Here is a 24,612-nt window from a genome sequence, read left to right on the forward strand (position 1 = left end):
CTGACCTTGCACTTGTACTTCAGTAGCATCCTCATTTTCCAAAACATTTTTCCAGTTTGCCAAGATAGTTTTTGAAATCTAATCTCGTTCCCCAGCATAGCCACAGCCTTCCCACAAATGGAGCACGCGTGCTGCTTGTATCACTATCCACATCACTGGTGTCAAACTTTGATGGTTTGACTGAATGAACCGCTGTGTTTCCTGTGTTGGCAGCTGAGAACAGTTAAGCCATGTAACAGCACAGCCAGGTTGGCACCTAGCTATCCCTTGGCTTGGACTTATCGCGGGAGACAAATCCCCTTAAACGAACTAAAACCTCCTTTTTCTCGCTCGTCCTTTTTTAAGGAGAGACGTCCGAGCTCAGCTGTTCCCACAAAGCCGCCGCCCTCGCTTGCACATCCCCTCCTTGGGAGCGCAGCCGGTGCGCGGCCACAGCGGCTCCGGGCCGGGCGGCCCCGGCAGCCTGCGCTCCGCGGGCGCTGCGCGGGGCGGGCCGCGGCCGGGCCCCGCCGGGGTCACCATGGCGACCCGCGGCTGGCGGGGCCGGCGGGGCGGGCACCGGGGGTTGAGCCGCCGGGCTGCCAACCGGCCGAGGCCAACAGCCACCGCCTCCAGCGGCCGCGCCTACAGAGGGGCGGCGGGCGGCCTGGGCGGCGCCGTGCGGTGCGGGGAGGCCGAATCCCTCCGTGGTCCGGTGGCGAGCGGAGCCGGGCAGCGCGGTGGGCGACCCGTCATCCCGCGGGGCGGGCGGGAGGAAGGGGTTGCCTTGGTCGTTCAGAGGATTTTTTATTACTGTTACTATTTTTCCCCCCACGACTTCATTTATTTTTGTGGATTTTTTCTCTCCTCCGAAAGGTACCGACGTCGGGGCGATGCGTCGCACCGGAGAGAAGAGCCGTGCGGGACGGCGGGAGTCCTGCCCCGCTGCCCTCCGCAGCAGCGGCGGCCGGGCCGTGCTGGGGGTGCTGACGGAGAACGGGCAGCAGCAGCGGCCCGGCGGCCAGGTGAGCCCCGCTGCCGGCGGCACAGCCGCCACCCTGCCCGCAGAGCCCGGGCTCAGCTCCCCGGCCCGGCCCTGGGCTGGCAGCCGCCGGCATGAGCGGTGCGCGCACCTGCTCTCGAGGCTGCCGGCAAAGGCCTGGGTGGCGGGGTGAGAAGGTGACTCGGGCTCCAGTTCCTAAGCGTGAGTTTCCCCAGAAACCCTGCTAGTAACCGCTCAGTCCTAACCTGCAGGTGCTTCCCCGTGGAAGCACTCTGTGTAAATAATTCATCCTGGAAGGGACACCCGAGCGCTTAACTCCCTACAATGTAGGGGGTGGTTTAAGGAAGGGCTGTTCACTGACCCAGAGCTCTCATTGCTGTGTGGTTAGCCGTGCTCAGTTCAGGGTGCCAGAGCCTTCAAGAAGCTCAAGTTAATGACATGTCACTTTTCTGCCTTTCTGTCCCTTGGGCCCTTCTGGAGTCTGCTGGTGGGGCAGGGATAATGTTATTTTGCTGAGCTAAAATACCAGCTGGTATGTGTACACAAACTCTTCTTGGTTTTGGTTGTGTAAAGCCTCTAACTCAGCTTATAGCTTACTGAGAGTAGATGGTGTGAAGGATTGTAGCCTGGTCACACGCAGTGCTAGGGGTTGTGATGCTTAAGCTCAAAAATGCAAACTTCACTTTTTGACTCTGCTTGAAGTTCCTTCTTGCTGGTGAAGTCCTTCATAAGTCTGTGGCAGTGCTTGAGCACTTTTGTTAACTTCCTACACTTGAAACTGCTCCTTTCCAAAACTGAATGTGGAGCAGACTGCACTCCCCAGCCTCATTAGAACTGAGCAGCGCCCCCGTTCTCCTTGGTGTGAGGCTCTGAATATGATGCTGCTCCCCTGGTTCCTGACTTTTACTACACCTCATTCTTTCTGTGAGGAGTCTGTCACAGCAAGACAGCAACAAGTGGTACTTCAGAGGCACCAAATGTAGTTGATGGCTTTTCCCATGAACTTCTGTTATTGGTGTCTGTTACGCAAGGAAAGTGATTTTCTATTTGAAAACAAGTGATACTTTCTGTTTTCCTCCTGAGTTGCCCTCCCACAGTGTTCCTGTGTGCTCTGCTTCAGGGTACTGCTGTTATCAAGCGCTTCTCTGGCTTTGAAAACACCATCCCTTCATCTAGAAAAGATGAAGTGCCCAACTGCATGGTCAGTGCTGCATCAAACCAAGGCTTTGCTATCTACGTAGATGACCCAGAAGATAAAGAAAACTATAGCTGCCAAGTGTCTGAAGAGCTGGAATTAAGCCACTGTGAACTGGATACTAGTGCAATGACATCCAGTATTCACCTACTGCTGGATCTGAGTTCAGGTAACTCCTGTTACTACTCAGATGGTATCCGTAGCACAACTGCACATAAGGTGGTTATGAATTGTGAATTGTAAGCTAGTGAGTAGCTTATGTTACAAAAAATAACACTACAAGCTAACTTGGATTGTGTCTTCATGAGGGGCAACAATTCTGAGCTAAAAATAGCAAGAGAAAGTCAAGAGTAATTATACAAATGTCTCGCTGCTTCCTATTACCTGTTAGGCTCTCCTATGGTAGTGGACACATCCTTCCAATCCCAGCCTGAGGATCACATGGAAGATGTTGTAACTCTGGCTGTGGGAGAGTATGCAGAAGACATTCATCAGTACCTCCGAGAGGCTGAAGTAAGTTGCTATAGGTATCTGTGGTGGGCTGCAGTGTTGCAGAGATCCAAGGCTGCCACTGAACTACAAAGGAGAGAAAGCAAATAGTAAAAGTCATCTCTTAAGGCAGCGTATAGTCAGTGATAAGTTCTTTCAGGATTACTGCATCCCTGATATTTCCTATGATGGGAGCATCTCTTGACTATTTGGTATGAAGAGTTCTTGCAGATGGGAGTAGAATGCTGAAAAAATGCTAAAGCAGTTTGATGTGCTCTCACTAATAGCTCTCTGGATATAGTAGTAGTGTTTCCTACCTTCTTGTGTCAGAGCAGTGAAGTGAGGTCTCCTGATAGGAAGAAGGGGGAAAATCTGATTTGTTCATTTTCAGGTCCTTCTGAATGGCTCAGTTGTTTGTTGGCAAAGGCTGTCCATAGTCCAGGAGGTGTTTTACTATTCTCCTGCTAACACTGTAGCTTCAGTCTGTCTTTTCAGTGTAGAAATACTATTTTCTAGAGATGCCACTAGCTGGGAGTAACTACTACTAGCACAAGAATTGTAGTTAGTACTTATTAACAGTGGGACAACCCCTGCTCCTTTTAGTGTAAGTATAAAGAATGTTCATCAGCTCAGCTATCCATGGTTCTCTTCAGGGTGATCATCCTGATTCTTCAACTCTTTCCAAACAGGTAAGATTTAGGCCCAAGCCCTACTACATGAAGAAGCAGCCAGATATCACAGCAGGAATGCGTGCCATCCTGGTAGACTGGCTGGTGGAAGTAGGGGAAGAGTATAAACTTCGGACAGAGACTTTGTACTTGGCAGTGAACTTCCTGGACCGGTTTCTTTCCTGCATGTCTGTCCTCAGAGGGAAGCTGCAGCTCGTAGGAACAGCGGCAATTCTTCTGGCTGCGTAAGTGTTTCATCTTCTGAAATCTTGGTGATCTGAAACTTCTTTTTGGGCTCAGTCTTGTAGTGTAATTTTGAGGAAGGAAGGTTGCAGTAGTAGGTAGCTCTTCATGATGTCTCAAGATGAGCAACTTGGCCTGCTTTGGTACTATTAAAATTAAACACTTAATGTTGAATGTGAAGAACTGTAGTAGAGAAAGCTTGTAACCATAAAACAGGAGCAGAAACAGTACTGTGTTAAACTGCTAGCCTGTAAGGCTGTCATAGACTGACTTGCAATCTACAGTTAGCCTTTAACTGCTCTAAGTCGACAGGGTAAGCAAAATAGCTTAGGAGTGCATGGGTGTTTGTCTGGAGTGAGTTGTGTTACTGAGACTTTCCCACTGAATGCTTGCTGTTACTCAGGAGCTAACAATGGGAGTGTATGTCTATCTAGACTGATGACTTGGAGTTCTTCTAAGCATGTTTGCCCAAATTTGAAACTATAAATTGTTAGCTAGCCTGGAGGAACAAGTAAAGTTAGAGCTTTACACAAGTTTTAGTAATGTCATATGCTCATCCTGATGTGGGTCCAGCATGAAGCTTTCTTTTACTGTAACTTCAAAGCCGACAAATGTGGCTTCTATATCCCTTTTTCAGGAAGTATGAAGAGATCTACCCACCAGATGTGGATGAATTTGTCTATATAACAGATGATACCTACACAAAGAAGCAGCTGCTAAGAATGGAACACTTGCTTCTCAAAGTGCTGGGTTTCGACCTAACAGCCCCGACCATCAACCAGTTCCTCCTTCAGTATATTCAGAGGCGTAAAATCTGTATGAGGACAGAGAACTTTGCAAGGGTATGGGCTATCTGCCTTCTGGGACTGAGAGGGAAGAAGGGATCCTTGAAGGAGGACTACATGCATTTTATGAAGCTGTCTCTGCAACAGGCCTAAAACTGGTGGGCTTGTGTGCTGAGACTTCTGGATAAATGCCTTATGGAAATCCTAGGTTTGGTCTACCTTGTCTGGTCTGGGGTAATTCACTGAATAGGCAATTAAATGGTAGAAATCTGGTGCTTTTTTCAACAATGTCTGTGTAGCAAGTCTGTCCTGGATTTGGTGGTACTGCATATTGCTCCACAGTGACACAGAATATACCTGCATAGCTGCATAGGAGTTGCCTGATGTAGGGAACCATGCTTAGAAACAGCAAACTTACAGTAAAACATCTGACCACCTGATTCTTTGCAAAGGGTATAGGATAGTACTATGACTCTATTCCAACAGACCCCAAACTGTGCTTCTTAGAGCTGTCCATTTATCCCTGACCTCCAAGTGGGGTCCACCAACGTAAACAAGAGCCTTAGAGGATGGGAAGAGTGTGTCTGTTATTTTTATGAAACTTGAATAAGTCTATCTGTAAAATCGTGACAGAACTGGTGGTGGGACCAGACCTTCAGATTACAGTGTAGATTGTTTAAACTTCGGTAAAATACGGTCTTTCTGTCCCCCGGAAACATGATAAAGGATCTTCTGTAAGGTAAACAGGACTAGAATGCTAGTTCTCCTCACTAGATACATAATTTGTGCTTTTTTTGTGCATGATACTGAGACCACTGCCAAACTTTAGTACTAGCTGTATTGGACTGATTGTACCAGCTAGGTTCATTCTTTTTCAAAAACTTGGGTTTTCTTGTTCAGTATCTTGCAGAGCTGAGTCTCCTTCAAGCTGATCCTCTTCTGAAGTACCTTCCTTCACAAATTGCTGCAGCAGCCTACTGTTTAGCAAACTATACGGTGAACAGATCATTCTGGGTAAGAACAACTGTGTTAATGAATAGCTTAAGCATTTTGTTATTTTTAGAACTGAGCTGAGAAGGAGGAAGAGTAGCTACAAAGTATCTTGTTTTAAAGGCTGAAATCCTAGGATGAGTAGCTGTTCTTGAGTTAATAAGATGATCTGATAAATGACTGTTCAGTAAACTTGAAATATCATGCGTCTTCTCTGAAACAGGAGGGATTTTACTGTCTTGCTCACATCAAGGCTGTACCAAAGGCCTCACAAATCTCCAAAACTATACCCCCAGGTATACAATTCAGGTCTTTCTGGGAGAAGGGGAGGACTGAATGTGTCTTAGTTGAGTGGTTACACTGAGTGGCTGCTTTACCACAAGCCTTGGTAGACCTTCCAGCTTGTGTGTTGGAGGAATAGCTTTAGTACAGAGTAAGATCCAGAAGACATGCCACGTGCTTAGAGCAGAAGGAGCTTGTCATATCTCATGGCACCAAGGAAGACCTAGGATGAAACTGATGGCGCAATACAATTGAATCTTTTTCATGCTTAAAGAACATAGAGTGAGCCCTGTAGTGAAAAGAGTTTCTGCTTCCATAGGAAACCCATCTTCTAGATGATGCTGACTACAATAGAGTAACACTGTTTTTTTCTCATCTGACCAGCCAGAAACACTTGCTGCATTTACTGGATATTCATTAAATGATATAGTGCCTTGCCTGACTGACCTGCACAAAGCATGCCTTGATGCTCCCCATTGCCAGCTGCAAGCTATTAAGCAGAAGTATAAGCACCCAAAGTAAGTAACCAGTATGCCAGTGCTCTGTAACTTGGATGGCTGGAAACACAGGGTGACTCTGGTTTTCCAGCTTGGGCTGTGGCTGCTGCAGCTGTCTCATAGTTGTCAGCTTCTAATTCTGAAACAGAATCCTCCATCAGCCTCTTGAGGGGAAAACTTTTCTGACCAGAAAAGTGATTGATGCATAAGTATGCAGATGCATTGGATAACAACTTTGTTTGCAATGTTGCAGGATGATGCTTCTCTTCTCCAATGTATTGCACAATCAGTTGATAACTTAGCTGACAAATCTGAAGCTAATACCTGTAGTCACTGCATTTCTATTCCAGGTACCTGCAGGTGTCTCTTCTGGAGCTCCCAGCAGTTCTTCCTCTACACTAGAGACTCTGGATCCTGGACTTGAAGATTACTTTGTCCCAATCAACAAAGCTGGTCTAACATTTCATAGAGCACTGCAGGTCATGTGTCTGTAACCATAGTGATCAGAATGGTTTTTAAGAGAATATTTTTTAATGAGATGCCTTTTTAAAGATAGATATTAGACTATAGCTCTTAACTGACAGCACTTTTAATAAATGTCTTATTACACTCTGCTTCTGTGAATCTTCTGACTCCAATTAATACCTGCAGTAACAGTGAGTGGAATAAATTTTCGAGTGTTTTTTTATTTGTTTGTTTTGTTCGGTGGGATTTGTTTTGTTTTTTACTAAATTGCTGTAAGCACTTACAAGCTGGCTGGAGTGGATAAAGCAGATCTTGAACCACCACAAACTGACATCCCCATAGGCACAGGTGATTTGCTGTAGTTCTATTTGTTCTTTTTTCAATGAGACAAGATCATGTGGGCATGAACAGAAGCTATTTTCTGCTACTTGTTTACCGTATCAGACCAAGAACATCTACATGCAGTTGGTCTATGAACTCTGAACATGTTTGTAGAAGATCATCAACGTTGAGGTGAAAGACTTCCCTTTATGGAGACAAAATAGGGGATTGCTCTGCAGGGAGTTGGAGGAAGGGGAGATTGTGGCTGGCAGAGCTTTAGGAGCATTTCATACACTGGTAAACAGACTGCAGTAGAGAACAATGCTAAAAGCTATGAGGTACTGGAACAGCAGAGTTGATCTAGCTGGCTCCTGAGTCATGCTTGTGGTGTGGAGTGGTGTTATAACAAAGCCGTCTGAGATGAGCTCTCATGTCACTAGAGCACTGGTGAGCATGTGTGAAGGGACGGTCAGAACTATCAGCTGTCTTAGCCTGAGCTGCTATATGGTCTTGTGTCCCACTGTCAGTTATTTGTTAGGTAGTGCTTTGAAAAAAAAACCCAAATGTCCAAATAGGACACTACCTTGTGTACTCTCAAACACAAACCCTGTCCAAAGTAGTTTAAAAATCAGTTGGTCATATTGGTTAACATGTAGAGGAGTACAATGCACTCATCTAAATGGCAAGGTAGGTCTGAGGTGTGCTCTTACTGCAAGAGTTTAAAACTTCCAGGGCTTACTGCTTCCTAAGAGAGCAATCTGTACAGTTAATTTTGTGTTTCCAAGGAAGAATGGGTTTAACACTTGTCACCAGCATGCAATTCAGCAGACATATTAAGTACCAGCTAACAAGCCTCTTATTTAATTTTAAAACCTGATTAATGCCGATATATGTGTCATAAGGCTCTTAGCTTTGGGCATTCCCTCAATGTATGTAAGACTTCCTTTCCCTTAATTCCTCCCTGTGCAGCCTGGTGGATCTGTCTAGGAGTGCAAGCTCTTGTATTTCTCCAAAGTGGAGGCAGTGGTCATGACTGCTTCACTTGTCTCAAAGTAAACATCCTTTAAGGGATAGGAGTATTCCATTTCAGTCTAGCAGTCTTGTTCTGCAGTTTCAGTCTAGTTCTTGGTCTCTTGCTTCAATCACTTTCTAATCAGTTAAGTGAATTTGTCATTACTGATAATGATACAAGTGACCAGATATCCCATGCTCATGCCTGTGGTATTAATTTTGTGGTGGGGGCCTAGATCCATGGATTTTGTCCATGCAGTGAATTTCATGGCTTTTGGATGTATGTCTTAGCGGTGGGCTATGAATTTCCCTCATGCCTGCAGTCAACTTCTTTAAAGAAAGTGTCTCAGCACAAAGCTGTGCCAGTGGCGCCTAGCTACAACAGTGAATTTCTTGGTCTCTTGTTTCACAAGGAAATGGTGAGTGCACTGAGCAAGTGTTGCTAAGTCTACCCAGCTTATTAATACAAGCTTGTTTGGTGTTTCCGGCTGAACATAAGATATTCTGAAACCCCATGTTAATAAGACTACTTGTAAGTAATAGTGCCCACTGAACTGCAGCTAACTGTATTGTTGGGTATTTTCAAAGCAGTAACGAATGTCTCAAGTGCAGGAATGTTTTCCTTGTGTTACAGCAGATTAAAGATATTTGTATGGTCATGCTACAGTAGTAATGGGGAAGAGATGAGTTTTGTTCTTATGAACAGTCTATAACCACAGTCATGTCTCATGTTCCTGGGCCAACACATTTGGTGCATCTAACAAACTAGAAGTCTGAATTTACTAGGTGTTTTAACATCTGGAGTCTTTCTAGAAGCCACACTTTGTTTAGTTTTACTTTATTAGATTTTGCTTGGAACTGCACGGCAATCGCAACAGTTTCACTTCACGTTCTCAGAGCTTCAGTTCCTTGGTATACAAACGTACCTGAGGCTTTTTGGCTTTTTTTTAAAGCTGTAGTATGTGAAGACTGTGCTTCATCTGCTTTCTTGTTTTATAATTATTTTTCAACTCAGCTTTTGACTTAAAGATTGTTTTGCTGCAAGGCTGAAGAGGGTGAAAGAAAAAAAGCTAAGTAGTTAAGGTGAAGAATCACATAATGCTGCAGTGTGAATGCTAATAATGAGTTTGGGCAAGATGGATTAAATTTTAATTTGTGAGACGCAAGAAACTCATCTTGAACTGGTCTCTTCTTGAGGTCTGTAATAATGTCGTTTTGCATGTTCCTGCTCTATTCTCACTTCCTTTTGTTGGTTTTGTCTTATTCAGAGCAGGGAAAAAAGACTTACTGCTGTTACAGGAGTGAGCCTTGACTCTTCCAAGGTGAAAACTGAGTGTTACCTCCTCTCTCCTTCAATGTGAATCACCATACTTAACTCTGGCCTACCCCTTGAGGGCTGTTCTCTGCAGATGATACCTGAGATCAAGGGATAAAAGATGCTGCAGTTGGGCATAAAGTGGTAATGAAGGTGAAATAATGCTTTTTTTAGTAAGATGAAGTGCTTGAATGCAGATGCAAAAACACTTAGGAGTACTAAAAGTTGTACTGAAAATCAGCTTTACAGGAAGATGGATTTATAAAGAGGGAGATGAAAGCAGCCCAAAAGGAAGCTTTAAGTTTTCATTGATGTAGTGCCTATGTTATATGGAAAAACTAGAGGTATAAAGCTCACAGCCTTGTGTGATTTTTGAAACAGAACCAGACCTTTTAAAGACAGCCATATTCTGGGAAATAAGTAAAGGGTAATCAGCATTACAGCCTAAACTGAGACAGTCTCAATTCTTGACCATCATCCTTAGTGGCTTACAGACCATAGCCACAAATAAAACCCTTTTTTTGTTTGTTTGGGGTTGTTTTTGTTCAGGAAATATTTCAACTGTGGCAGTTCTGGAAATGTCAAGGCTGATCATGCTCAGTTAGCTCTGCTGTGAAGATCAGGCTGTTGAATGTCAGCATGTGTATTTTGAAGGCTGAATATTGACTTCTATGCAGGTCACAGTATCTTCCCCCAGTTAAAATGTACTGGGGCAAAACCTACTGGTACAACAGCAGGCTGAGCACATCCAAGGAGCTGTGAGGGATCACTCAATGCTCTTGGTGGAGTAGGTTGGAACTGAATGGTGCTGAGGATTTTATCTTTGACCCATGATGTTCAACTCAAGAGGTCTTTAATGTTGTTATTAGAACAAGCACAAACGTCCCTAATCTTATTCTAGCGAATTCCATATTATCATGCTGTGACTTTCAAGAGACTTGGCTGTATGATCCTGGTTTTTCTGTGTTGTACTTAAGAGTTTTAACCAGTAATTTCTAACAATATTGTAGCCATCTCTGGTGTCCTGAGAAAGCTGTTCTTATAGCTGAAGTTGTATTGTAGAGCCATTGTTCCCTTAAGATTGAAAGATTAAAGCACAACTTGATACTTTATGGGAAGGTATTGGTTTAAAAGCTATGGTCTGACTTTGTTTTCCTCTTCTCTGGGGTGAGTTAAGGATGTCTGAGAGGTAATTAGGTAGTTAAGAGAGAATGCTTTAACTGTGTTCAGAACAGTTAAGCAAGAGAAGGTTGTCTGCCTTGCTGGGAAACCTGGCTGCATGATTCGTCTGCATGCATACCTGCTTGTCATCAGTTCTACAAATGACTCAAATTGGCTCTGATCACTGAGGTGGATACTTATTTTAGCCAGCAACCTTGAAGCAGCTTGTGGGGCTGCTCTTAAGCATGAGAAACAAGCCAGCAACATCAGTGATTGTTTCCTGGGATTAAGCTTTTTATCTTAAAATTTTCCTCACGTGCTTCCCCAGAGCAAGATCATCTTCCTGTACAGAAAAGCTGCCCAGACTGTGCTAGGCAGATGTGAACTGAAGGAAGTACAGACCCATCCCCTTCTACTCAGATGTTCTAGAGCCGTTTCAAGCTGAATCTTATGAAGTTTGTTGGGTCCTCTAGTGTTTATAGTGGATGGATGTATTTTCCCATTGCATAAGACAAGAGACACACTGAATACTTATTTTTAGCTGTTATTTGTTTCATAGGTCTCTTGTATGGCAAGCTCTGACTTTCTCTTGGATGCTTGTTTATATTGCATTTACTTAATAGCAAAAAAGACAAAGCTTTGCATGATGAGATGCCCAAAATGAACATCCCTGACAACAAGTTTATGGAGGATGTGCACTGCGGAGATGTTCCTGCAGAGATGTAGAGAAGCAGTGGTTTAGGCAGCCTGTGTGATAAGCATCTAATATAGCCAGTCACAGCTCTTCTGTGCACTCCTTGTGGTTTGTCACTGTAGATGGCAGCCCTGCAAACACTGAAGACAATTAGCACAGACAAACTTACAGAACAGTCTACAGAAGGATACTGACCACATGATACAATTAATACTAAAGTACATGCCTACCTGCATCAAATTAACTTGTGTCTGGGCCATGAAAGACCAGGCAGTCCTGGCCCTAATCCTCCTGAAGATGCCAAAATTATGGCTCTGTCTTGGACTTTTGTACAGTGCTTGCCTAGTTATGCTTTGCTGGTACTGAAAAATAATTGTGGATTGAGAAAGGGCTGGTTCCTGGCCAAATGTCTGTCTCCATTTGGCTTGTTTGCGTGGTGCTTAGGGCTGGCTAGTTTTTAAAGTAGATTTGTCTTGGAGAGAGCAGGACAAAATACTCAGTGTGAGCTAACAGGCTCTATGGGTGTCTGTGCTCGGAGCTCATGCTTGTAGTCTGCCCTTCTTTCGTCTTAGCAGTGTGACTAGAATGACCAAGTGTCCCTTCCATTAATACCAGTTAAAGCATAGGGGAGTCCTCAGTCCTTGTTTTTCAGATCTTCTTTATTTGAACACAGGAGAGCCTTACCGGAGCCAAGTGCTGAAAGAACAGGCTCATGATGAAACATTGAGTTCTGGCAAGAAATAGTCTCCTCCCTCCACCATCTGCAGCCAAGCTGCCTTTTCTGCTTGTTTACTGTTGTTTGTGTTTTGATGTGCAAATAACTTGAGGAAGTAAGAGAGGGCGCTAGACCCCACGGCATTCAACAGATGGCGCGAGCTGCGTACAGTGGAATAACGTAAACTCTTTCCCTGTTTAGGCAGACACTGAAGTGACATGTATCTCAAACAGAATAATCCATTTGGTTATGTTTTCCCCTCCTAAAGAGGATAGAAATACCTGGGAATTAACGAGATGGGTGGCAAAACAGAGTGCAGATGAGCAGCAACAGCGGTGCTGTTCCTCCATGTGACAATGGAGTGAGATATTGGGGTGGCAGAAACAGGTTCACTCTGAAGCACATTTGCATAGCAAGTGCTTTCAAACAGCACACCTGTCCCAGTGCCCTGAATTACTGTCACCTCTGTTTACTGAAGAGGCACAGCTGGATTCAGCCACGCAGGAAAAGACCTTGAGCTTTTTGTTTTGTTAGACCAGAAAGACGCTGTATCCTGATGGTCTCCGAAGGACAGGACCAGAAGAGGGCACCAGCATCCTTGGTCCGGGACTTGAGGGGAAAGCCAACCTCAGCGTTCCCCAAAAGGGTCAGAGCCCAAGAAGGTGTTTGGTCTTGGATTCCTTTTTACATGTTTTTGGGTAGACCAGAAACATGTGTGATCACTGCAACAACACAGTTTTGTTCAAGTAATTTTTCATTAAATGTAACCTGAATTTAGCCAAGTTGCAATGTAAGGTTGTCAGCTGTGCTGTCTAGCTCTCACATCTGGTGATCCAAAGATACTTTAAAAAAATAAATGATCTGTTCAGAACGTCTCTAGTCTTGTACTGTGAAGCTTGACTCTTTGCACTAGTTTATCAAACGTTTTCTGTAAGATTTTTTTCCCCTGGCTATAAAAATCAGGACAACTGATGTTGACTTAAAGCTTGATTCAGAGGGGATAAAAATATGATGGAAAGTGCTCTGCTAATATTCATGACATAAGTGATCTGTTGAAGCAAGTCTCATGTGGGAGCATCTCCTTATATTGCAGGTTGGGCAGATGAAGTGCTTCTAATATTACAGGTCTTGTATGGTTTGTGCAGGAAAGAGGGGGGAAATCAGTTGTAATTTTTAAGTTAGAATGTGTTTCTCTTGCTCATTGAAAATTTGAGTGCTGATTTTTGTTTCAAGATAATCTAGCTATAAGGAGAGTGTTTATGTATGACGATTGTTGCCCAGTTCATGGTATTTAAGTATCATTTTTTTTATCTTAGTCATGTTGTCCTTTTTCTGTTCCAACTTGAATTGAATTTTACTTTTATAAGCTTCTCACCCATTCAAATTTATACTTTTCTTTTTCTACAGCTATTTCTAAAATGTATTTGCTCTCATCTTTAACCTGTTAAATAGGAGGCAGAAGCTGCACTGTCAGAGTCAGTGGAAAACTTCTATCCAGGGCAGTCATCTGAGTGCTGCAGCAGTGTGTAACAGTTCAATAAAAAATTTGTCAGTGAAGCTTTTTGAGTCAAAGGGAAATGTTTGGACAGTTATGTTGCTGAGCTGTGACTGGGCCTGTGTTCCTTATGCTTTTTGAGCTTTTGCAGATATTTTTACAGGTTTACTTTAAGACAGTTGCTGAACTACATGTTGTGCACAGAGGTGTGGGCTGCCTGAGGCGCTCCATGGATGTTGGCTAAAGGAAAACAAATGTTTTGTTCTAGGTAACAGTAGCAGCTTTCAGGAGGTGGAGTTGTCTCTGAACAGAAGAGGTACCAGGGAGAGCAGAGTGTGCTCACATCATACAGGCACGTCTTCAATAGGCACTTGAGCACCCATGAACAAATGCAATTTTCTGCATATGCCTGTGCATCTGCTAGCTGGACATTGTACTCCTTTCTCTCTTAGTGACTGCTCACAACTTTCAAATGAGATGGAAGGATGATGTGGCCCTGCAGAGGCTCCTTTGCCAGCAGGATAACACTGTGCAGGGCTCCTGGCCCAGAACCAGCAAGTAATATGGAGGAGGGCTGACACACTAGTGTTGAATAGAGCACACCCAGTTTTAAAAGTATCTCCCTGCATCCAGTCTTAAACCTGAACTTGGCTCTTAATCTTTTCTTAGCTATTTGTCCTGTATCACTTGGTGAAAAGACAAGCCCAACAGGGAGAAAACAGTCTCTGCTGGCCCTATTTTTTCTGCAAGTAATCAGTGCAGAAAGCTCTGCTGCAGTTTGCCAGATTTTGCCTCACAAAACTGTACCTTCTGTAAATGCCTTCTTATTTTAGTGCATGGACTTTAGTCCACCATGTCACTCATAGCATAACCACTGCTCATGGTCCCAGATCACTGAGCTGGGCAGTAAGTGATGTACGAGTGGGTTCTGCTGTTGAATATCATTCTCAGGGCCAGAGGTTGCTACATGGGAACTGCTGATCTCTGTAACTCCCACTTGTGTTAAAGCAAATGCTGACTGCACTTAACTGGGGAAAAATCCTTTATTGTATTGTCACATGAAACCTCCAGAACCATTCATAGCTGTATTGTAAAGACAGAAGCAATTTCTTTTTAAAGCTGAACAAAAAACCACAAAAAAAAGATATAGAAACCCCAACACCCACCAAACTTAAATTAAATAATCAAAGTATCATAAAGACTATGCTGTCAGTATTGTATCAATACTGCACAGAATTGTCTCTAGCACAACACATTAATCAAAATTTGCTCTTCATCTGGAGAAACTTATGGGTGCTTTGGGATGAGAAAAGCCTCCACACAGTTGGTTGGTAAGTGTGTGAAAAAATAATACAACATTTCCTGGTATGGTGTGACAGAAGTGATCATTCTAAGGATGCTCAAGGAGATTCTGGGAATTTCTGTGTGGTAACTCATCTTAAAGTTTCTGACAAGCTCAAGAGTGACATTAACTGTAATGGTATAAAATTCAATGTAACATTAAAGCTAAAAAAGAAAAAAGCTCATTGCAGTATTGAGTGTAATGAATCCATCTGGCCTTGATCTATAAATGGGTAGAGGATTAAAGGCTAGATTTTTGTTTTCTAACCTTATTGATTGCCACTATTTTCAACTCGTGAAATCTTCACCGAATCTCACACAGTCATCAAATGGGGCCTGCATTTCATGATCAGAGTTTAGGATAGGAAGATATTTTACAAATATTTTTGCTATACTCCACATCCAGGGATGGTGATGACAATTTCTGCCTAGAACCCTCCATTTTTTGATAAAGAACTTGGCTCCTTCTATTTTTTTCCTAAGGAAAGTCCTAATGCCACTGTAGAAAGCCAAAAAAATGCATGAAGCCTCCACTGCTCATCAGTATACACTTGGACTGAAATGAGTGGGTAACCTTATTGGGGCTGATCCCATTGTGCAGAGGCTGAACAGGATCATGGCTTCTTGTTCAGAGAGCATGATTGCTCTTTTGCTTAATTCATTGTCTCATTTGTATTTGTACTGTCTTTAATAAATGCTTTCTAGGATCCTGCTGAGCAGACTGCTTTTCATTTGTTTCACCAGCAAACCTTTTAAGTTACTGTGTATGAGCAGTCTCAAATTGTACTTCAGCCGTAGAAGAAACTGATGTGTATAATTTGAAATAAGTGGTGTGTTAGGATGGTTGTGGGTGATGGTTAATTAGAAGGCTTGTTGCAGCTCAGGCTTTGGCAACAAAAAGTGATGGGGTTTTTTTGCTCAATATTGAGTCAAAGCATACAGAGGCCTTAGCTGATGTTGTCTGTATGGGTGCATTGATTTTTAAGGTCAAAAGCAATTATCAGACTTTCTAATGCCTTTAACCATGTTTGGGTGCTGCTAAATCCCTCTCGATACTAGAACCTTTCTATTTTTAGCTTCTAAATATCTGACTAATTTCAAGTCCTTTAGTTTTCCTTTCACCAGCTAGGCTAAGGAGCCCTTCACTAACTGCATTTTCTTCTCATGTGAGAATTTAACCACAGCAATTTAGTTACCCCACAGTCGTATACAAAATGGACTGAGTTTTCTATGCTTGGATTTGTTTGGGGCTTTTTATGATAATAAAATATTTCTATCATATTTATGATAATAAATTATTTCTAGCTCTCATGTGTTTGCAGCAGTCCTGTCCAGTTACTGAACATCCTCTAAAACCACAGGCATTGGGGGATGGGTTGCAGCTCTCATCATGGTCTCATGAAGGCAGTAGGTGTAAGCTGCAGGTCTGCAAGGTCCACAGTCCCTGGGAAAGTAATTTCCTAATGAATGCTAAGAGTAACTGCTGGCAGCTTCATGCAGCTGAAGATACAGCTCTAGCTGAAGCCAGCTTGTAATGAAAGCTGATTCACCAATTTTTTTTCCTAGTGTATACAAATCAGAGGCAATCTCTCTGCCTCCTGGCAAGCTACCCAAGCCATCAGTTAGATAGGATTTGGCCAGATGTCTTCTATGCAGAGAAGCACTGCTAATGTATACTAACTGTAATTATTATGCTAGTATTAAATATCATATTCTGGTTTTTATCTGAAATCAATATCACTAAAGGACTTCATGCTCTTCCAGTATTTCTTTAAATAACAGAGGTAATAGCATGGATTTTGATCCCTATTTTGTTTTTAGTAATGCTCACCTCAGTGGTCCTTGAATGGTTGGACATGGCTTGGACTTCTTAACTCTCCTTTTTTCAAAGTGTACTGGAAGCAGATAATTAAGGTAAAGGAGGATAAACAGTTTATGTAGATAAAACTCTGAAAGGAGCAGGCAACTTAGCAGTGAAGGACACAACAAGGCCTGAGGCATGCAATGGTGTCTTTCTCTTAATCTTTCCTGGCAGCATCATGCTGATGCTTTCCATCTGCAGTGGAAGAGGATTGAGTTAAGGATCATCTAATTACATGGCTTTGCTGGGTGTCTGTGGTGAGGTGCTGGCAGTGGGGGGCTGCCCCATGCAGGACACAGACGGTTCCAGTTGCCTCCGACCCATCCACCTCAGGGCACAGCTGAGCCCTGCAGCCAACATATTGTTCCTCAGGGAAAGTGTATTTAAGAAAGGAGGAAAATACCTGGCAGGAGTAAACCTGAGGGAAGACTGAGGCTGGAGGCAAAGGATTCCTCTGCAGCACTGGGAAAGGGTCCCACACCAGAGAAAAGGGAAAGGTGAGGGAGGTGGTGTGTTGAAGATGAGCCATTTACAGACTGAGTGCATCCCTGTGTACTGCAGTCTGGAGGGAAGCCAGGCCTTGGGAACAAGGGAATGAAAGCTGTTTCAAAGTTTGCCTCTTTCTTTCCCACTAATCAAATCAGTAGTTAAATATTTATTTTAATTGGCAATAAATTAAGTTAATTTTGCCCAACTCAAGTCTGTTTTGCCCACAACTGAGGAAGCAGGGTTTGTTTAGCCTGGGAAAAGATGGTTAAGGAAATTTGCTTTCAGCTGTTTAAAAGAAGGTTGTTAGAAAGCAAGCATGGGATTTCTCTGAGCACATAGCTGAGGCTGGGATGCAGCAGCTGCAACAGCAGCAAGGAAAACTCTCTGTCTACACTTGAGGAAAAATACTTCATTATGAGATTAGTCTTAAGCACTGATGCAGATTACCCAGAGATATGGTGGAATCTCTGTTGAGGTTCGTCCCCAACAAATCTCCTCCCTTGGAGGTGTCTGGAAGTCACTGGAACAAGCCTGGAACATCTACTGTGGCTGTGAGTTTAGCTCTGCTCTGGGCTGGAGGCTTCCATAAGAGAGGTGTAACCTGGATTTTCCTGTCATCCTACAGGATGCACAGATGGAATAGGCAAACTTAAGTGTAGAGGGGCTGGTTTTGCCCTGTGTTCAACAGCTGTGCTGAACAGCTCAATGTTAATTAAATGACATAAAATGACAGTGAAGGATGACAAGAGCAACATTCTGTAAAAAGCATGGAGTAGTCTCCTGAGCTACTGGGAAAGAGAGCTTCTGCCTTTTAGTATGTTCTATGTGAGTTTGGGGTTTTTTATGTGCATCTATACATACATAAATATACATAAATATATACATACACATTGGGGAAAAATGGTGAGGAGTTGTGCCTGACCTGAACACGTGATCTCTAAGGCTGAGAAAATGCTGACCGCTTTGGTCACCTACTTCTTGACACCCAGACAAAATTAGGAGCTGTGGTCACTGAGAAGCAGTCCAGGGGCAAGTTAATCCTCAATAGTAACCAATCTTCACAGTGCTGAACCTTAGGATGCGTAGTACAGCTTGGGAGATATCCTGCAGAGCCCAGGTTGATACAGCAGTTGTGTTGCTGTAGCTTGGAATCGCAGGTATGGTGCTTTGCTGCATAGTAGCAATATAGAAGTATATAGTATATAGTTCTCATAACTGTGAATCATATATGCCAATATTTTGGTTTCATCGTTGCTTATCAAAGCCAGGAGAATAAAATAAATAAGTAAAAAAAAAAAGGATAAGCAGACTCTTCTGAAAGCAGAAGGCAATATCTTCAATCACTTTTATTTGACATGCAATCTGGCGCCCTCTCCATGGCTTGATCCTCAGAAGTTTAAAGTGGGAGGTAGGAAATTTAATGGTAAAATTCTCTACCATTTGTGTAGATGTGGTGTGTAGAGGGGTTTTTGTGCTTTTTGTTGCTTTGTATGTACCTGTGCACACAGCCTCTTACTGGTTTGAATGTGTTCCATTTGAATCTGTGTGCCAACACGTTCCCCTAATTTTGAGATGCCTCACAGAGTTTCAGTGTTTGATCTGTCACCTGTGGCATCAGTTCTGTCACAGCCATCTCTGTCATAATTGATGACTAAAATGTTGCCACAGCTGTTTTCATAACTCTTTTCATGCCCATTTGGTCCTTTGTGCCATCTGCTATCACAATGATGATGCCCTAGATTTTAACATTTATATTTTTCAAATCCTGTACTGCCTGGTGTGTAACTCTGAAGTTTCTTGTAGCCTGTTTATTTCTGCTCTCTCAGGCTAGGTAGACATAACAAAGCCTCTCCAGGCCTGCTCTCCAAGGATACCCTGAGCGTCCTAGGCCCAAAAAGTATAAACCAAAGAGCCTCTGCGAGGGGGGCAAGCTGAGGGGAAATGACATCATTAAACTGAAGCTTTAATTGGAGAATTAACCCTGCTGTGCAAATGAACCAAACCTATAAAAGTGTGAAGAACTCGTGACCTGTCGTCCATCTTGGGGTCCATCTTGGCAATAGCCTCTGGCTCCCCAGGGGGTACCTTTGAAGGCCTTTCAAATAAATACCTACTTTATTCCCTTCCTCCTGTCTAGTCTCTGTTTCTAGGAGGCCTCTTAAGGCATCAATGAACAGAAGAGTTATTTGGTAGCTTTGACCTTTGTAACCTAGAAGATTAAATGAAACCAACTCAATCCATGGCATCCTGTATCTTTAGAAACAAGCATGGGCTAAAGCTGAACTTGATGTTGGGTGTGACAGGTTTCAGTTGACTGACCCAGGATCTGGAGAAAGTTTTCAGGAGTGCCTGAATGACCAAGAAGCCTAGGACTTCTGCAATTTTAAAGACTTACGCTCCTGAATTATTAGGTACTTAAAAACTGTCAGAATCAGTCGTAATGCTTGTCCAAGGTTCACTGAGCAGTTTATTCTCATTTTGAAGTGCAGTAAGAAGATGATTAACTAAGTCACTCATCTCTAATTTATTTTAACTGATTGCACCGCTAATATAGCAATGGGTTGTTGTAAACCATGGCAGTGTTTCTTTGACGTTTTTTAGGGAAAAGCTCATTAGTATTGCAGGAGTTGAAGTGTTAAAAGGTACCAAGAGCAGAGATGTGGCTGTCTGGAACCTCAGTGAAGGTTTTGGATTTTCAAAGTAGCGCCAGGCTCCACTGGTAATATATAAGGGGGACACATACTGCAATTTTTTTGGTCATCTAACACTTTGCTAAACATTGCACCATTGATCTTGCTTATGGCAGCAACTTAAAATAGTTTTTGCATTTTGAAATTACTGTGTAAACACATTTACTCAAACTTCCATAGGAACCAGTGCTGTGAAAATGTCTCAGCAGTAAGCCAACGAGAAGCATATATTCTGTTCACTCCAGGCCTGGCAGTTCTGCATATTTACATATTGCCTCTGCATTAATAATTCTGGGCATAATTGATTTCCATTTCTGGAAAAGCCTGAATATTGCATTAGATGTGTTGAGCAGATCAGCAGCTGCAGTGCATATAATCTTTTGCCCTTTCATGTATTTTATGGGAAGTGGCTTAAAGTCCACATTGGTATTACCTAAGTGCAATAGCTTTATGCATTTTTATATGTTTCTTTTTTATTTTTCCAGATATTCTGCACAGTTGTTTTGCAAAATGCTGTGTTTATAACTTCCTAGAAACAGATGCAGTGTTTACTGACTAAAGGGAGCCTGGGAGTTAGGTTTTGAGCTGCTTTGAGGCAGAAATGTGGGGTAGGGTTTTCAAAGGCACTCAGTGTTGAGCTAATCTATATTCCCATTGAAGTAGGTGGGAGTGTCAGAACTCCTAGGCCTGCTTGAAGGAATGATGTGAAGCATCATTTTCTTAGTTTTCTGCCTGCAAAAGTGAAGGTAATAATAATCCCTCACAGCCATGTCAGTTGATGTCTAGTAAGAGGAACAAAAAAGCCTGTTGAAGTGTCATATAGCAGGAAAACTTGTGTATTTGTAACACAGATTTTTCTGGTTTGCTGTTTGAATGATCTAAGTTTGCCTCCCTTCTTTTGCAAAAAACAGAGACAGGGAACAGAGTAACTGAGCAGACATCTGGGACTGATGACGTCTGGTCAGAGAAGGGAACTGGTCAAGAACAAAGACAACTAGACATGCAATAGATAAGGTGCAGGGATAGGTTGTTGTTTGGAGCTTGCCAAGAATGAAGGATTGTAAAGCTAGAAGGAGTGAATATGGGGAGGATGAGTCTGACTCTCATTAAATAATCTGTGTAATCTTCCCTTCTCCAGAAGCCTTTACTCATGTGAGTTAGAGCATTCAAAACTGCTTACACAACCAGGAGAAGAATAAAGTGGTGGGGGAGGGGGATGAAAGAAGAAGAAGAAGGTAAAAAAAAAACCAAAAACCAAACCAAAACCAGAAATAAAGTAAAACCTTCTAAGTCTTTTGGGCTTGATGCCAGCCCTACCAGGATTCAGGCTCCGTCTGAGGAAAAGAGGAGGTTGAAAAGACTGTTTCCAGCCTGTTGTACAGTACTGTTTTGCCCTGGGGCATCTCTGGATAAAAGCTGTAGGTCAGAGACACCTGCTGTTGATGGTTTACATGCTCAGGAGCTCCTGGATTCAATTCTGTTCCTACTAGGGCAGGTTAAGCCTCTTCAGTTTTTCATGGTAATTGTGACAAATGGGAATCCAGGGGCTCAGCTCTTTTCCTCTGAAAATCAAGCTTTCTGTGTGGGTAGTTGATAAATAAACAGAAGTCTTGCAGCTGAGAATGTTGCCTTCTGTTCTTCTGTGCCTTTTTTTTACCTGTAAAGGAAAACCTATTTCAACATAGCTCTCTGAGGATATTCTGAGGCTTTTTCCTGAACAATTAGCAGGTGTAAAAATGTATATGGTATAAGAAAACAATATGTTAGATAAGAGTATGAACATGAAAATATTTCTATGGGTGCCCAAAAGAAAAAAAAACCAACTTAGCCACTGCGGGGGCTGGGAAGGCAGAAGAGTTAAATGTCTTTTCTACTTTAATCTTCAGCCTTTGGTGGTTATAGCTGGACTGTTAACTATTGTTAGTGACAACAAGATGAGAAGTAGAGCTATGATAGATATAACGTTGAAAGAGTGAGTCACTAGCAATCCCCTTCCAGAACTGGAGGAGAAGCATGTTTAAGAAAACTCTAAAAAGAAAATTTAGGTTTGTGTGGGTGTTTTGTTTTAATAGGTAATTTTAATATTTTTTTTTTATTATTTTTTAGTAAGGCTTTTGTCTATGATGACACCTAAGTAAGGGAAATATGGGTAAGTATCTATTGAGCAATAGATGGATGCTGCTGCCTCAGGAATGGGAAGGGCAGATAAGTGCATGAGAAGAAGCAATAGTATGATTTTTATGAAACACTATAGAACTGGTAGGGCAGAACTCATATGACACTGGTTTTTTTACATTTTCCCAGGATATGAGTAAAAATATGGCTCTTTACCTACCACTTCTGCCTAATCAGGATATAGCTGGAGGGCGTGCTGGCTATCCAATCGATTGTTTTTCTCGTGGTGGCACTCATTAAAACGTGCTTTGGAAAGGCTGCTGATGCAAGAGAAGAGAATAAAAGCCAGCTCACGCTCTCATGGCTCTGTGGACTCAGCACTGTTCTGTGTATTCATACTGTCTTTGATGCAGCTGCAGATAGCCCTCAGCAACATAATAGCCATATAGCTAAAATGAATATTAGCCATAGGGACTTGTCCCAGTTGTACTCGTACATCAAATGCTCCATATTAAATAAAATTATTTAATAATGAAATTGTGGTGGGTAAACATGGGCATCTGACAAAGGTTATGCCTTAATGCTTATGGAGATCAATATAAAGTGGAAACTAAAATGCTGATATGAAACCACTGTTTAAAAGGGCAGGTGGTTTGTCTTTGTACTTTTTTGGGGAAGAATGTGATCTGTCCTTCAATAAACCTAACTGTGTACCACCTGGTGCCTTGCTTTTCTGTGCTGGCAGCAGTGATAACTTATATCTCCCAGGCTTTTGACACATGGAATGTCCAAAGATAGATCTACAGTGTGCTTTCTTGGAAGCATCAATAGAGCACAATATTTAAAATTACACATCCCCCTCACTTTTTTCCCCTTACAGTTGAACTCAGTGATGTGAAAAGTCTTTTCCAGCCTGAATGATTCCATGTTTCTAATTTGGTTACCTTTTTTTTGTTGTTGAGAAAGAGGAAGTTGCAGAAAATGAGGAGATAACTCTAGGACATTTGATTTTCAAGACTGTTCAGCTAAAGCCTTTCTCCTGTGGAGAAAATGGAGAGAATGAATTCTGAATTTCCATAGTAGAATGGAGATTACAGACTTCCCTGCCACGGTAACTCAGGAGGTGTCTAGACCAACCTGTAGCATGCAGTGGTCAGCCGTGAGGGCAGCTGTCTGCTCAGAATTTTATTCCACCTGTTCTTGAAAACCATTAAAGGCAGAAATGGCACAATCACTCTGGGCAACCTCTTCCGCTGTTCACTATCCTCACGGTGCAAAAGTTTATATAGCCAGCTTGAGTATCATTTTTTTCAACAGATGATTGTATCTCATCCTCCCAGTATGCAGTACTGTGAAGAGCCCAGCTCTGTTCTCTTTGATCAGCTCCTCATAGATACTGCACAGTCCTTTTTCTTCCTCACTTCTATTAGTATTTTTTTTTCAGTTTTATCTCTTATATATTTGTCCTTGAGTGTAAGGAAATTACATTTTCACAGGTAGACAACAAATCTCAGCCAAGTAAATGTGTTATCTTATTTATGTATCCAGTCGATCTGACAGTAAGGTCTAACTCATCTCCAGATTTCGACCCATAAATTTAGGTTTCCACATTGTGCATGCTTTCACTTGAAGTGTGAAAGCTCCCATTATATTCAGTGGAGCTGAAGTCGAAGCAGCCACCAGAGTGAAGAAGTCATTTGTCTCACACCTTGGTCTGCTTAGCTGTCTTGTTCTTGGGATTCTACTGGCTCTAGTGGCCCTGGCTCACACACAGCCTCTTGCACTGCAGAGACCTGAATTCCACAAGGAGAAAATTACTAAAATTGATACAGGAAGTCAGCAGCAGAGTATCATTTGAACTCGCATCTCAACTGCATGCTGGATGTCCTACACACTGGAAGAGACGTTCTGTTTTAGAAGAGCTGTGTGACTTTGTTCTGTGAATATCAGAGGACAGGGAGGCACAGTTTGTTGGAAGCAGCTTAGAGAATGGTGAACACGTTTTTTTATGTACAGAGCTTTGTTTGACAGTTCTGCAACACATTCTCTGTGGTTTCCAGTTCAGTGGCATTGGGACTAAACACTGTGATTTATTATCTCAAGTAACTGAGATAACTTCGAATAAGTTTGAATAACTTTGTCAGCCTCCTTTTGGACTGAGATGTGGAAATGACAGTGAATTCAATATTGGATAAAATTAATGCCTGTTACAGAGATGAGTTCAATGCACATGAAAGTAGAGTGACAGTTGTAATAATTTAACAACTCTAAGGAAAGAAGAGTTGCTCTGATCATGAAAAGCCTTAGAAATTATAATTCCTTTTGTGGTTACTGAGATGAGAGTGCACTATTAAATACATGAAATGAAAAAATACTGACAGAAGTGCAAAATATCTTTGCTGTTCAGAGGATTTTGCTTTGTGGCATTTAGCTGTACATTGAAGTCTCCCTCTTCTCTAGCTCCTTAGGCTTTATCAGACTGCATTCCCCAGCACTTGTCTGACTGACAGCTTGGTAATACCCTAAGGAGCCTCTGTCTTTCGGGATGAGGATTTTTGTTTAACCAGGCCAGGAAAATGACCGGAAATGAACTCAGGATGACACTGGGCTTTGCTAGTGGTCAATTTGATGATTGCTGTTTGGAAAACCTCTGGTTTTGGAGTTTTGATGGTTCTAAACATCTTTTAAATGAAAGCTTTAAGGAGTCAGTCAGTCTTCTATAAGAATGGGGAGACAAGGCAAAATTTCTTTTTACATATTTAGTGTCCTGGGAAGATAAAGTTGGCGGAATAATGAAAAATGAGAATA

At 42.5% G+C, this 24,612-nt stretch overlaps 1 protein-coding gene across 1 annotated transcript; it reads left to right on the forward strand.

The window, feature by feature from the left end:
* The first annotated feature begins 611 nt into the window (after nucleotides 1-611).
* On the forward strand, nucleotides 612-6,819 carry CCNA1 (cyclin A1). The gene is made up of 9 exons (XM_039566976.1): nucleotides 612-719; nucleotides 856-1,004; nucleotides 2,103-2,346; nucleotides 2,569-2,690; nucleotides 3,356-3,579; nucleotides 4,215-4,419; nucleotides 5,263-5,376; nucleotides 6,019-6,152; nucleotides 6,482-6,819. The coding sequence occupies exons 2-9, from the start codon at nucleotides 873-875 to the stop codon at nucleotides 6,531-6,533; spliced, it is 1,227 nt and encodes a 408-aa protein (XP_039422910.1). The 5' UTR covers nucleotides 612-719; nucleotides 856-872; the 3' UTR covers nucleotides 6,534-6,819.
* The last annotated feature ends 17,793 nt before the right edge of the window (nucleotides 6,820-24,612 follow it).

The sequence above is a fragment of the Corvus cornix genome, chromosome 1 (assembly GCF_000738735.6).
Source record: "Corvus cornix cornix isolate S_Up_H32 chromosome 1, ASM73873v5, whole genome shotgun sequence".
NCBI classification, from domain to species: Eukaryota; Metazoa; Chordata; class Aves; order Passeriformes; family Corvidae; genus Corvus; species Corvus cornix.